General features: G+C 32.5%; 1 protein-coding gene across 1 annotated transcript in view; it reads right to left on the bottom strand.

Annotated features, from left to right (window-relative positions):
- Positions 1–15055, bottom strand: part of LOC127547085 (coiled-coil domain-containing protein 102B-like) — a 183001-nt gene that overhangs the window by 55222 nt on the left and 112724 nt on the right. Inside the window, exon 4 of the mRNA XM_051973926.1 lies at positions 14203–14319. Within this exon, the coding sequence (XP_051829886.1) occupies positions 14203–14319 (117 nt within the window). The remainder of the gene's footprint in view (positions 1–14202; positions 14320–15055) is intronic.

Below are 15055 nucleotides of genomic sequence, written 5' to 3'. Positions count from 1 at the left end.
TTTCATACTACTCTCATTCATATAATCTAGTAGTTTAATCAAAATAAACAACCTTAAGGTATTGACAAAAGAAATTAATTCAGAGATAAACAACCTATATTTACATCATATTAGTATTCCTCTATTATATGACCTTGGAAAGGTCTCTATAGGCTTTAATTTCCCTCTCTGGAAAAAAAAAATAAAAGGTTTTTGTGAGATAATCTCTAAGATGCTTTTCAATTCTAACTCCTAATCCTAACTATATAATTAATATTCATATATAATTATTCATCTTTTACTTTCTTTTCATAATTTTGTTTGTCTTCATGTAGAATATTCTCTTTGAATCTCTGAATACTGAAACTCTTGAAAGTATTTCAATGTTAAGTCTCAGTTCAGGGACTACCTCTTCCGGAAACATTTTTCTAGATCGAAATCTCCTCCTAAAGAAAGAGATTTTCCCCTCTCAAATCATTCTCTTGTACTTTGTCTAGGTTACTTTATCTTGCATATTAGATTATAAGCTTATGAGTTAAGGAATTGTATTTTTCTTCTGTTTTCTGAAATCTAGAACACTGAATCCAGTTCACTGCTTCACAGATCATAGAAAAAAAGGGATAGTTTTGGGGACATTAAGAGGACTAATACAAGTCCTACATTTTACTAATGAGGAAAGTGCAATATTGATCTTTAAGTGGATTACAGTCACTGGCAGGTTTGGAGCTTTTTAGTCTACCTAATCTCGTCAAGAATTCTTTTCATCATGTAACTCTGATGTTTCATGTTTTCTTCTTGAGAAACCTTCAGCGCTAAAAATATGTTTATATACCAGGTAGAAAGATAATTTAAATTAAACTTAACTGTGTGTATAAATATAAGGTGTAACAAATGAATTTTTGGTGGGACTGTGAATTAATGCAACTATTCAGGTAAACAATTTAGAATTATGTGATTAATGAATGTGATTAAAATATCCGAAATACTTGAACAAGAGATGTTGCTACTAGAAATATACTCACAGAAAAGTCAGTGACTAAAGAAAATGTCCGCTATATTTTTATAATGGCACTTTTTTTAGTAGAAACATCCTAGAAGCAGAGTAGAAGTCCATTGACTAAGGGATTAAACTACAGTGGACTAAAAGGAATGTCATTCCATTTTAATTAAAAATGGCCATGACAAAAATAGAAGTCTGTGAAAAAGTTACACAAAACAATGTAAAGTGAATTAATCAATTCTGGTAAAACATATGGCATATAATAAATATAATAATATAAATGAAATGAATAACAATAAAAAGGTAACACTAAATGTTCAGTTTTGATTACCTGAAGTAGCTTGTAATATATTTCCTAAAGAAGTAAACCAAGCATTTATAATCTAAAATTAATAAAAATTAAGTGGGATCTTTCAAAAAAAAAAAAAAAGGAAGGAAGGGAGGAAAGAAGGAAGAAAGAAAGAAACAGAGACAGAGAAAGACAGAAAAAGGGAGGGAGAATGGAAAGGAGGAAGGAAGTAAGGAACAAAGGAAGCAACAAAGGAAGGAAGGAGGAAAAATTAAAGAACCAAGCTTATCTCAAAAAGGAAGGAATACATAAAAACACTGCCCCATTTCTTGGCAGAAGCCAGGGATCTTTGTATGGAATAGCATATATAATAACAGATCTTTTTGTTCATTGATTTCTCTAGGTTTCCTCTTTCACTTTGAAAAAAATTCTGTGATGTACTCTTTTGCTATCTAGGAGATCCAAAATATATAGTGAGGTATTTTAAAACTGTAAAACAATATGAATAAAAGTCTATTTTTTAAAGAATAGAAGCAAGAATAATATTGAAAGAAACTACCGTATTATAATTAAGAGAGTTGAATAGAATCCCAGATCTAGCAATAATGAATTGTGTGATTCTAAAGTAGTAACAATCTTCTTGTGGCTTAATTTCTTCAGGTATAAAATATGTTTAATTATATTTTTATAAGGTCTATTCCACAAACATCATTTTATCAGTAGCTCTATATATCTTTTTTTTTTAGTTTAATCTGCATTATTTATAATTTTGCCCATACTTTTTTTTTGGGGGGGGGGGGAGTGGGTATTTTTTTTATTGTTTTAGTAACTTTTTATTGACAGAACCCATGCCAGGGTAATTTTTTACAACATTATCCCTTGCACTCACTTCTATTCTGATTTTTTCCCTTCCTCCCTCCACCGCCTTCCCCTGATAGCAAGCAGTCATATACATATTAAATATGTCACAGTATAAATACAATATATGCATGCAGAACTGAACAGTTCTCTTGTGGCACAGGGAAAATTGGATTCAAAAAATAGAAATAATCCAGGAAGACAAACAAAAATGCAAACAGTTTACATTCATTTCCCAGTGTTCTTTCTTTCTTTGGGTGTAGCTGCTTCTGTCCATCATTGATCAATTGAAACTGAGTTAGATTTTCTCTTTGTCAAAGAAATCCACTTCCATCAGAACACATGCTCATACAGTATCCTTGTTGAAGTATATAATGATCTCCTGATTCTGCTCATTTCACTTAGCATCAGTTCATATAAGTCTCTCTAAGCCTCTCTGTATTTATCCTGCTGATGATTTCTTACAGAACAATAATATTCCCATAACACTCATATACCACAATTTACCCCATCATTGTCCAATTGATGGGCATCTATTCATTTTCCAGTTTCTAGCCACTACAAAAAAGGCTGCCACTAACATCTTGGCACATATAGGTCCCTTTCCCTTCTTTAGTATCTCTTTTGGGTATAAGCCCAGTAGTAGCACTACTAGATCAAAGGGTATGCACAGTTTGATAACTTTTGGGGCATAATTCCAGATTGCTCTCCAGAATGGTTGGATTCATTCACAACTCCACCAACAATGCATCAGTGTCCCAGTTTTCCCGCATTCAACATTTATCATTATTTTTTTTCTTATCATCTTAGCCAATCTGACAGGTGTGTAGTGGTATCTCAGAGTTGTCTTAATTTGCATTTCTCTGATCAATAATGATTTGGAACACTCTTTCATATGAGTGGAGATAGTTTCAATTTCATCATCTGAAAATTGTCTGTTCATATCCTTTGACCATTTATCAATTGGACAATGGCTTGATTTCTCATAAATTAGAGTTAATTCTCTATGTATTTTGGAAATGAGGCCTTTAGCAGAACCTTTAACTGTGAAGATGTTTTCCCAGTTTGTTGCTTCCCTTCTAATCTTTTTTGCATTAGTTTTGTTTGTACAAAGACCTTTTAGTTTGATGTAATCAAATTTTCTATTTTGTGATCAATAATGGTCTCTAGTTCATCTTTGGTCACAGATTTCTTCCTCCTCCACAATCTTAGAGATAAACTATCCTATGTTCCTCTAATTTATTTATAATCTCATTCTTTATGCCTAAATCATGAACCCATTTTGATCTTATCTTGGTATATGATGTTAAGTGTGGGTCCATGCCTAATTTCTGCCATACTAATTTCCAGTTATTCCAGCAGTTTTTATCAAATAATGAATTCTTATCCCAAAAGTAAGGATCTTTGGGTTTGTCAAACACTAGATTGCTATAGTTGACTATTCTGTCTTGTGAACCTAACCTATTCCACTGATCAAGTAATCTATTTCTTAGCCAATACCAAATGGTGACTGCTGCTTTATAATATAGTTTTAGATCAGTTACAGCTAGGCCACCTTCATTTGATTTTTTTTTCATTAATTCCCTTGAGATTCTTGATCTTTTGATCTTCCATATGAATTTTGTTGTTATTTTTCAAGATCATTAAAATATTTTCTTGAAAGTCTAATTGGTATAGCATTAAATAAATAGATTAGTTTAGGGAGTATTGTCATCTTCATTATATTCACTAGGCCTATCCAAGAGCACTAAATATTTTTCCAATTATTTAAGTCTGACTTTATTTGTGTGGAAAGTTTTTTTTTGTAATTTTGCTCATATAATACCTGACTTTCCTTTGGTAGATAGATTCCCAAATATTTTATGCTGTCAACAGTTATTTTGAAAGGAATTTCTCTTTGTATCTCTTGCTGTTAGATTTTGTTGGTGATTTATAAAGATGCTGAGGATTTATGGGTATTTATTTTGTATCCTACAACTTTGCTAAAGTTGTGAATTATTTCTAATAGCTTTTTAGTAGAATCTCTGGGGTTCTCTAAATTTTCCATCATATCATCTGCAAAGAGTGATAGTTTGGTTTCCTCATTGCCTACTCTAATTCCTTTAATATCTTTCTCAACTCTTATTGCGGAGGCTAGCATTTCCAATACAATAATGGTGATAGTGGGCAACCTTGCTTCACTCCAGATCTTACTGGGAAAGGTTCCAGTTTTTCCCCATTGCATATGATGCTTACTGATGGTTTTAAGTATATGAGTAGCTCTATATATCTGACCAAAGAGTTAGATGTAGTATAAAACTCATAAAATTTACAAGTAGTATATAATAGCATATAAGGACAACTCTATTGATTTGTCATCTACAAAGGAAAGAAGGAAGAAAGGAAGGAAAAAAAAGAGGAAGAGAATGAGGGAGGGAGGGAGGAAGGAAGGAAATATGCATTTATTAAGTAACTACTATTGTGTCACACATTATGCCAAGTGCTTTTCAAAAATTATCTCATTTGTAATAAATGCTATTATTATCTCCATTTTACAGTTCAGGAAACTTAAGCAAATAAAATTAAGTAATTTTCCCAGAATCATAGAGCCAGTGATTGTCTGGGGTCAAATTTGAACTCAGGTCATCCTGATTTCAGGCCCAGCACTCTAGTCACTGGGATGCCTAGCTGTTTCCAGGGAATTAAAGGAAGGTTTATATTAGGGTTTGATTAAGTCTTGCAACATTGATGTGACTTAAAGCCAAATATTAAGAAAAGTTAATTATAATGTATGTCATTACTAAAAAGAAGCAGTTTATTTTCTTTTGTTTTTTTTTTTTTTACTTGAGATAAAAGTTCTGGAGTTTTGCAACAATATTCCTTGAGGCTTCTGTTGTGGGATCTCTTTCTGGAGGTGATAGCTGAATTTTTTCATTGACTGTTTCCCCCATTGGTTTTAGTATATTAGTGAAGTTTTCCTTGATGATCTCTTGAAAAATGCTATCCAGGCTCTAATTTTTTTTTTTTTTTTTGGTAAACCAATAATTTTTAAATTACCTCTTCTGCAAGTCTTATCCATATTAGCTGTTTTTTTTTTTCAATTAGATATATTCAGTTTTCTTCCATTTTTTTTCATTAGGTCCCATTACTTTGTCTAATTCTTGATGTCTCAGAGTCACTAGCTTTCATTTTTTTATTCTAATTTTCACTGTGTGATTTTCTTCAATTAGTTTTTGTATCTTTTTTTTTTCTATTTCATTAATTCTATTAATTCTATTTTCCAAGGTGTTGTTTTCTTCAGTGGATTTTTTTTTTTTTTGCATTTGGCCAATTGTATTTTTTAAGGAATTGTTTTCTTCAGCCAATTTTTTTCCTTTCTTTTCCAAATTGTTAACTCTTTTGCATACCTCTAATTTCTTTTCTGATTTTTTCTTCTACCTCTATTATTTGACTTTTAAAATCATTTATGAGAAATTCCAAGAACCTTCTTTGGGCCTGAGACCAATTCATATCACTCCTTGAGATATCCTGTGGGCATTTTGTACTGGTCTCAGTTGGGGTTTTGGTCTTCACTGTCACCATAGTAGTTTTCTTTGCTTAAAGTTCTTTTCTGTTTCTTGCTCATTTTCTTTCCTTCTCTCTTTTATTTGTCCTTTTGGTCCTTTTATAGTCAAGCTCTGCTCCTGGAATAAAGAAGGTGCTGTACCAAGCTTCCTGTGCAGTTCTAAGCCTTTTCTTTGAGCACAGGGGCCCCTTATGTTTGGTGTCTTGCTCACAGCTGGTTGTATCTCTACTTACTCTCTCCAGGAAACAGCCTGGTTTTCATAACTAGCAATTTGATTTCTGAGCTGGGACTGGAGGTTGCCCCACTGGTCTGCTATGCTAGTAAGCCAGAACTGAGGATTTCAGTTGTTGAGCTGCTGTGATTATAAGATCCTCTCACTAGATTTCCTGGACACCATCTGAGATGGGCTGAACATCCTTTTCACCCCAGTGAAATTGAGCTTTCTTGAAGTCCTTCCAATCTATTTTGAGCTGGAGAGTGGTTTCATTTTGTCAGACTCAGTTGAGAAACTTGAATTCATTTGGTTTCCAAAGGAAAGTGGGAAAGCTCAAACAGTTTTCTGGCTTCATTCTGCCATCTTACCTCTGCCCCAGAACTCTTTTTTTTTTTTTTTTTACTTAATAGAATTTATTTTCCCAAATACATGAAAAGAGAGTTTTCAACATTCATTTATGTAAGATTTTGAATTCCAGTTTTCTCCCTTTCTCTTTTTCCTCCCCCTCCATATGACAGCATATATAATAATGTAATAATAATATAACATAGTAATGACAGATTATATATGAACAATCATTTTAAACATATTTCTACATTAGTGATACTGTAAAAGGCCCAAAACAAAGAGGAAAAACATGAGAAAGTAAGAAAAAAGTGAAAATGCCTTTCTGCATTTGATTGGATATTACTATTGTCTAATTCATGGTCAGTTTTTGTGTAAATGCCATGTGCCATATGAAAAAAAGCTATATTCCTTTTTATCCTCATTTGATTTTTCTCCAGAAGTCTATAATATCTAATTTCTGCAATATTTTATTCACTTTCTTATTTTTTCTTCTTTATTTTGTGTTCAGATTTATGTAGTGCTATGAGGAAAGACTAAAATAGTATGGTTTTGCTGTTCATTTCTTCCTGAAAGTCAGGTAAATTTTTCTCTAAGGATTTGAATGCTCATTCTTTTTATAGATTCAAGAAATTAGAAAACTTGAGTGGATGTCCATCAGTTGGAGAATGGTTGAATAAGATATGGCATGTGAATGAAATGCAATATTGTTGTTCTGTAAGAATTGGTCAGCAGGCTGATTTCAGAAAAGCCTGGAAAGACTTCCACAAACTGATAAAATTGAGGTGGGAAGAACCAAGAGAACACTATAAATGGTAACAACATGTTTATGTGATGATCAATGTGATGGATTTAGCTTTTCTCAGCAATGAGATGATTCAAGGCAATTCCAAAAGACTTGTAATGAAAAGTTCCATTCACATCCAGTGGGAGAACTACAGATATAGAGTGGGGAACAAAACATAATATTTACACATTTTTGTTGTATGTTTGTTTTACTTTCTCATATTTTTTCCCTTTTTAATCTGACCTTTCTCACACATAATGACAAATATGGAAATATCTTTAGAAGAATTGCACATGTTTAACGTATTAGATTTCTTGCTGTCTTAGAATAAGAGATGTCGAAAAATTTGGAACACAAAATGTAAAAAATCAAACTTTTTATCAAAAATAAAAACTGTCTTTGCATTTGGAAAATTAAAATGATATTTAAAATTTTTAAAATAAAAAGTATTATTATAAAAATCCTCTAAAAAAGAATTTGGATACTATATTACTTAGTGCATGGTGTTTATGTTGATATTAATTCATTGTCTATGGCACCCTTTAGTAAAATAGTTTCCTTCCTTATCTTAATTAGATCTATTATTGCTGTTGCTTTGCCTAAGATCAGGATTGCTACTGTAGTTTTTACCTTAGTTGAAGCATAATATATTCTATTCAAGTCTTTTAGTCTATGTGCATCTCTCATTCACATATATTTCTGGTAAACAACATGTTGTAGAATTTTGTTTTTTATTTTTTTATCACTCTGTTATCTGCTTTTCTTTTATGGGGGCGTTCATCTCATTCATATTCAGAGTTATGATAACTAACTGTGGATAGCCCTCTATAAATTGTGTTTTTGCTTGTCTCTTTCATCCTGTCCTTATTCACAAGTGACAATACTGCTGACCACATCCTCATTCAATCAGCTTTCCCTTCTTTTACCCCCCTTTACGTTTTCATTCTACTTGCCCATTCTATTTCCTAAAGTGTAAGATAAATGTCTATGTAGTAGTGAGTATATGTTATTCATTCTTTAAATCAAATCTGATGAAAATAAAATTAAATGAGGCTCACATCTCTCCCCCATTTATGTCCCTATCCTGTAATAGATCTTTTTTGTGCTTCTTAATGTGATATAATTTAGTCAATTCTACCTCCCCTTTTTCTCATCTCCCAGTATAGTTCTTTTTCACCCTTAACATTTTTATATCATCACATTGAAGTCAACTTATACCCATAACTTCTATCTATGTATATTCCTTCTCATTGTCCTATTAGAGATACAGTTCTCAAGAGAGATGTTAATAGTTTAATCTTACTGAATAACATTTTTTTCCCTTTTCTGTTTACATGTTATGCTTCTCTTTAGTCTTGTATTTGTGAATTTTCTATTCAACTATTTTCTTTTCATCAGAAAAGTTTGAATAACCCTTATTTCATTAAATTTCCATGTTTTCCCTGGAAAGATTATGCTTATTTTTGCTGGTTCATTGATTTTTGGTTGTAATCCAAGCTCCTTTGCCTTCCATTATATCATATTTCAAGTCATCAGATTCTTTAATGTTGAAGCTTCTAAATTCTATGTAATCCCTACTGGAGCTCCTTCATATTTGAAGTGCTCCTGGCGCCTTGCAGTATTTTCTCCTTGACCTATAATTCTGGCATTTGACTACAGTATATTTCTTTAAACTTTGCTTACTTGTTCAGAAGGTAAATGGTTGATTGTTTCAATGAGTTATGTACCATCAGCTTCTAGAATATCTTGACAATTTCTTGAAATATTGTGTCCAGGCTCTGTGTATTGTCTTGGTCTTTGGGTTGTGCAATAATTCTTAAATTATCTCTCCCAGATCTATTTCCAGATCAGCTGTTTTGCTCATGAGGTATTTTATACTTTCTTCTGATTTTTCATTCTTTTGATTTTATTTAATTGATTCTTCATGTCTTCTAAAGTCATCAGCTTTCATTTATCCAAATAAATTTTTAAGGAATTGTTTTCTTCAGGTATCTTTTTATATCTTCTTTTCCATTTGGGAAATTCTACTTTTAGAGTTCCTTGCTTTAGTGGATTTTCTTCCATTTGTCCAAATCTATTTTTAAGGAGTTTTTTTTTTCTTTAGTCAATTTTTGTATTTCCTTTTCCAAGGTTTTTTAAAAAATTATTTCATAATTCCCTTGTATAGCTCATTTCTTTTTGTAATGTTTTATTCTATTTCTCTCAATTTTTTAAATTATTATTGAGGTCTTCTAAGTAGATGTTTAAGGCTTGAGAAAAATTCACATTCCCATTTCAGACTTCACATCTAAGCATTTTAATAGTGTTATCCTTTTCTGAGTTTGTGTTTTGATGTTCCTTGTTGCTATAAGGTTTTTAATAGTTAGTGATTTTTTTTTATTAGTTATTTTTAGCCAATGTAATGACTTTTAAAATTGAGTTTTATTATCAGAGTGCAGAAAACACTGTCCAAAGCTTCTTATGCTGGGAACCAGAGTCCTGGTGACTGGCTTTTTATACTGCAGCTTCAGGTGCTTGTGGCATCCCCATAGCACTGGGTTGGCCTGGTCTGGGCCTAACTGTTATGCTGGGATTCTGGGGTTGCCAATTTGACATCAGTATTGCAAGTGGAAGCCTCACAGCTTGCAATGGAATTGGTCTGCTGATACAGTATTGAGAGGCCTTGTTGTTGCCCTTGCTGTAGCAAAGAGCCTGGCTTTTTCAGATGCTATGTGTGCTGGGTTGTGTTTCTCTTTAACAAATGAGATAAAGCTTTTCAGCAGTACTTATAAGTTATTTTAAACTTGAAAAATTGGTTTCTTCCATCTTTTTGTGGTTTCTGTTACTCCAGAATCCATTTAGAGACTTGATTTAAATTGTTTTCAAATGAAACTTTGGAGAGTTCATGCACTTTCTTGGCTTTTCTCCATCATATTGACTCTGCCTCTTATCATTATTTTTTATGTAGAAACTTGTTTACATTTTTTTCTTTGTGCCATCCTGGGTATGATGTTCCAAACAGAAAGGAAAAGGATATTAGTTCAAATCCACATTCACTTACCCATTGTACAAAATTTGATAATACAATGGATAGAGTGATAAGTCTGCAATCAGGAAGACTCATTGTTGGAATCCTTACAAACTGCTAACTAATTAGAGTTGATCTAATCTTACAAGAAGATTTTGGCCAGAACCTGAAACAAGGTACTAAGTAGAACTAATCAGTACAATGCTTGTGTTTACACCTTTGTGTTCACACCTCCCTTAAAACTCTTTGGGCCAGAGAGCACTATGGGAGAAAACCCATAATCCCATTCTCTCAGAAGATTCACATATAAGGCCAATGAGGAGAGATAGCTATTCCAGAATACATTTTCCACTTGGCTGGCTGGTCGCAGAGGAGAGTTCAGCTGGACTGAAGAGAAGCGACTCTGGTGCAGAGAGCACTTTGCGGAATTACGCCAGAAGCCCTCTCTCCAAGGCAAGGCAGAATATATTCCACTTGGCTGGCTGGTGGCAGACGAAGAGTTTTCAAAGGATAAAGGTACGAGTGAGAGTTCAGTGGACAACCAGATTCATCTTCATCTCACACCACTGTGGTAGGTGGCTGGACTCCTGCACGCCCCCCACTGAGACCAAGCTGGTCTGAAAGACTCATCAGAAAGCTAGACGAGCCCCAAGAGAAGGAAACAAGAGATTCATTCCATCTCTGTGCTGGTTGGAGGCTGAAGAAAGCAGAGGCAGAGGCTAACGGACAGGACCTTTGGATTTGGAGATATTCGGAGGGCCCTAAGCTAAAGCGGCTGTGTTTTGAGAAGAACAAGAACTCCAACATTTGAACTCCCAACAACTCATTTTCCTGAATTTGAATTTCAGACACTTGCCATCTGGGATAATACTGAGGAAGTAACAATCACATTTGCCTCAGTTTCCTCATGTGTAAAATTATACAGAGAAAAATGTGACGAACCATGCCAAAATCTTAGTCAAGAAAAGGGAAAATGGGATCACAAAAAGTCAAATATTACTGAAATTACTAAACAACAAAAACAGCAACATATTATATGTGGTGCAGTGTATTAAATTGGGAATGTTTCCTACATTTTTCTCATGATGGTATTTTATTTTTACAATTACATGTAAAGACAATTTTCAGTATTCATTTTTCTAAGATTTTGAGTTCTAAATTTTTTCTCCTCTTCTTTATCTCCTCTCTTCCCAACACAGAAAACAATCTAATATAGGTTATACATGTACTATAATTTTAAATATATTTCCATATTATCCATGTTGTGAAAGAACAAAAGGGAAAATTCACAAGAAAGAAAAAGCAGACCAAAAAAGTGAAAATAGTTTACTTCCATCTTTATTCAGTCTTCATAGCTTTCCCTCTGGATAAGAATAGCACTTTGCATCCCAAGTCTATTGAAAATGCCATCAATCACTTTATTGCTGAAATGAAATTTCTTAGCATTGGTTCGTGTAAGTACAGGATTTTCTGAATTCAGCTTTCTCATTTCTCAGAGAAAATAATATTCCTTTACACTCAAATATCATAACGTATTTGGCAATTCTTTAATCGATGGGCATGCATTCAATTTCCAATCCCTTATCATTACCAAAAAAAAAAAAAATAGCAAGAGTAATTATGAAAAAAACTGAAAGAAATTTCTCTAATAAAAGCTTTATTTCTAAAATACATAGAAAACTAAGGCAAATTAAAAAATAATAATAATAAGTTCCACTCTCCAATGGATGAATAATAAAAAAGATTAGAATAGATGAATTGATCATAGGTATCAAAAGCCATATAAAAAAATGCTCTAATTCATTATAGATTGGCAAAATGCAAATGAAAACAATTCTGAAGTACTATCACGTACCAATTAGATTAGCTGATCAAAAAAATATGACAAATGTTATGGGGGATATGGTAAAAATGATGCATTATTTCATTATTACTGGAGTTGTAAACTAATGCAACCATTGTGCAGAGTAAATATTTGGAACTATGTCCAAAAGTTTTTAAACCATGCATACCTTTTAACCTATTAATACCACCATTATATCTGCATCACAAAAGAGATTTTAAAAAGGAAAAAGATCTACATGTCCCAAAAATTTTTATTTCCTGGGCAAGAAATTGGAAATTGAGGACATGCCCAATGATATGGTAATGATTGAATAAATGGTTGCATATAATTATGATGAAATACTATTGTGCTATGGAAATTGATAAGCAGGATGCTCCCAGAAAAACCTGGAGAGACTTCCATGAACTAATGCAAAGTGAAATACACTTTTGATTTAGAACATAGGTGGTCATGACCTCCCTAACTTCTCAAGGAGGTGAGAACCCCAAAAAAGAAGGTGATCATGCCTTCCCTGACTGCTCAAAAAAGAAGTGAAAACACCATAAAAATAAGGTGGTCACACCCTCCCTGACATCTCAGGAAGATGAAAATGCAAAAGGAAATAGGAAATTAAATCATATTAGCAGGTTTCTAAAGGGGCTCACTTGAAACAGGTACACATAAATCCATCAATATGGGAGGCATTACACATAATTACATAAAATACATAATCACATAGCAATATAACACAGGCTAGTAGTAATGTAACAAATGTCTTTATTTTATATCCTGCAAAGTTGTAGTTGCCATTTGTTTCTAGTAGTTTTTTAGTTCATTCTCTAAAATTCTCTAAGTATACCATCATATCATCTGCAAAAAGTGAAAAGGTGGTTTCCTTCCTCTTATTCTAATTTCTTGAATTTCTTTGTTCTCATCACTAATTTCTAATACAATACTGAATCATAATGGTGATAGAGAACAATCTTGTTTCACACCTGACTTATTACCAATGCTTCTAGTTTTATCTCCATTACATATGATGCTTGCTGATGGTTTTAGATACATGCTACTGATCATTTAAAGGAAAACTTGATTAATTCCTATGCTTTTTCTTGTTTTTAATAGGAAAGGGTGTTGCATTTTGTTAAGTGCTTTTACCATGTCTATTGACATAATCATATGATTTCCATTTAATTACTGCTATAGTCTGTTTGTGAACGAATCCAACCATTCTGGAGAGCAATCTGGAATTATGCCCAAAAATTTATCAAATTGTGCATACCCTTTGATCCAGCAGTATTTCTATTGGGCTTATATCCCAAAGAAATACTAAAGAAGGGAAAGGGACCTGTATGTGCCAAAATGTTTGTGGCAGCCCTGTTTGTAGTGGCTAGAAACTGGAAATTGAATGGATGCCCATCAATTGGAGAATGGCTGGGTAAATTGTGGTATATGAATGTTATGGAATATTATTGAACTGTAAGAAATGACCAGCAGGATGAATACAGAGAGGTTTGGAGAGACTTACATGAACTGATGCTAAGTGAAATGAGCAGAACCAGGAGATCATTATACACTTTGACAACTATATTGTATGAGGATGTATTCTGATGGAAGTGGATTTCTTTGACAAAGAGACCTAACTCAGTTTCAATTGATAAATGATGGACAGAAGCAGCTACACCCAAAGAAAGAACAGTGGGAAACAAATGTGAACTATTTGCATTTTTGTTTTTCTTCCCACGTTATTTTTACCTTCTGAATCCAATTCTCCTTGTGCAACAAGAGAGCTGTTCGGTTCTGCAAACATATATTGTATCTAGGATATACTGCAACATATCTAACATATATAGGACTGCTTGCCATCCAGGGGAGAGAGTGGAGGGAGGGAGGGGAAAAATCGGAACAGAAGCGAGTGCAAGGGATAATGTTGTAAAAAAAAAATTACCCTGGCATGGATTCTGTCAATTTAAAGTTATTATAAAATAAAATAAAATATTTAAAAAAAGGATTTGCAACTGTTAGTCCTGAAAAATTACCTATGCATATATCTTGTAAATAAAAAGCTATAATAAAAAAAAAGAATTATTTCTTTCTCTCTCCATCTCTCTTTTGAAAAATTATCTTGAGGAGTTTTATTTTCATTAGGGTGAGAGATCTACATTGTATTTCACATGATTTTTTGAATTTGTTGTGCATGAAAAAAGGGGGGGAAGATCTGCCTAGTCTTTAAAATCAGCACATTTATGATATGCATAATATTAACTATGTAAGCAGATTTATACAATATATTTATAATAGTAGCTTATATATGACAATGCAAAATAGTAGCAAAAATTGAAACAAAAACATACCTCTGCTCTCAGTTCACAAATTATTTTGTCCTTATGGGTTTGACAATTTGCTTCTTCCTTTCTGTCTTCAGAAACTTTTTCTTCTTCATTTTCATGTAGATCATGGACTATGTTAGACTAGAAAATAATCATAAATTGATATTCATAAAATTTAAAAGCATATTCCAAAGATATTATTTTAAATAATTTTTAGTATTATCAGCAGTTTAGGTCTCTGTAGTCCTTTTCATTTTAATATTATAATCATTGAATTTGTGAACTACCTAATAATATTAGGTGTATCCACACAAAGCTATGTTATGATATATCAAGCTTATGAACAGTAGGTTTTTAACAGGCAGTATACCAAAGTAGATAGAAAGGAAAACTTAGGTTCACTTCTTATCTTTGACAAATGCTAATTTCTGAGTCTTGAACAAATCATTTAATTTCTTAATGAGCCATAAAACTTGTTTTAATCATAATAATTCTATTATTTATATGATCTAGGACAAACCATCTAATTTCTTTTCTTTTTCTTTTTGTTTAAAATTACTACAGAATAAGAAAAAAACTGAAAAAGAAAGACAGAAAAAGTAAAAACAAAAGAAAATATCATTGTATGCTCGGCAAAAGAGCAGAGAGGATATAAAATATATAATAGTTAAGTTTCATTTCAAAATGGATATAATAGAAAATATTATATATTAATGACTGTCCATCTTTTATTTGCTCCCTTGTAGGTTTTTTGTTGTGAACTTATTACTTTATGATTTTTTTTCCCTTTTCATCACTGCCAGTTCACCCTCACAGTTATAGTTAAAGAAGGATATACTTTTCCATATATACACACATATGTGTATATATACACATG

The sequence above is a fragment of the Antechinus flavipes genome, chromosome 1 (genome assembly GCF_016432865.1).
Source record: "Antechinus flavipes isolate AdamAnt ecotype Samford, QLD, Australia chromosome 1, AdamAnt_v2, whole genome shotgun sequence".
In the NCBI taxonomy this organism is placed as follows: domain Eukaryota; kingdom Metazoa; phylum Chordata; class Mammalia; order Dasyuromorphia; family Dasyuridae; genus Antechinus; species Antechinus flavipes.
Note: the sequence above shows the minus strand (reverse complement) of the source record. Positions and strands in the feature narration are given on the sequence as shown.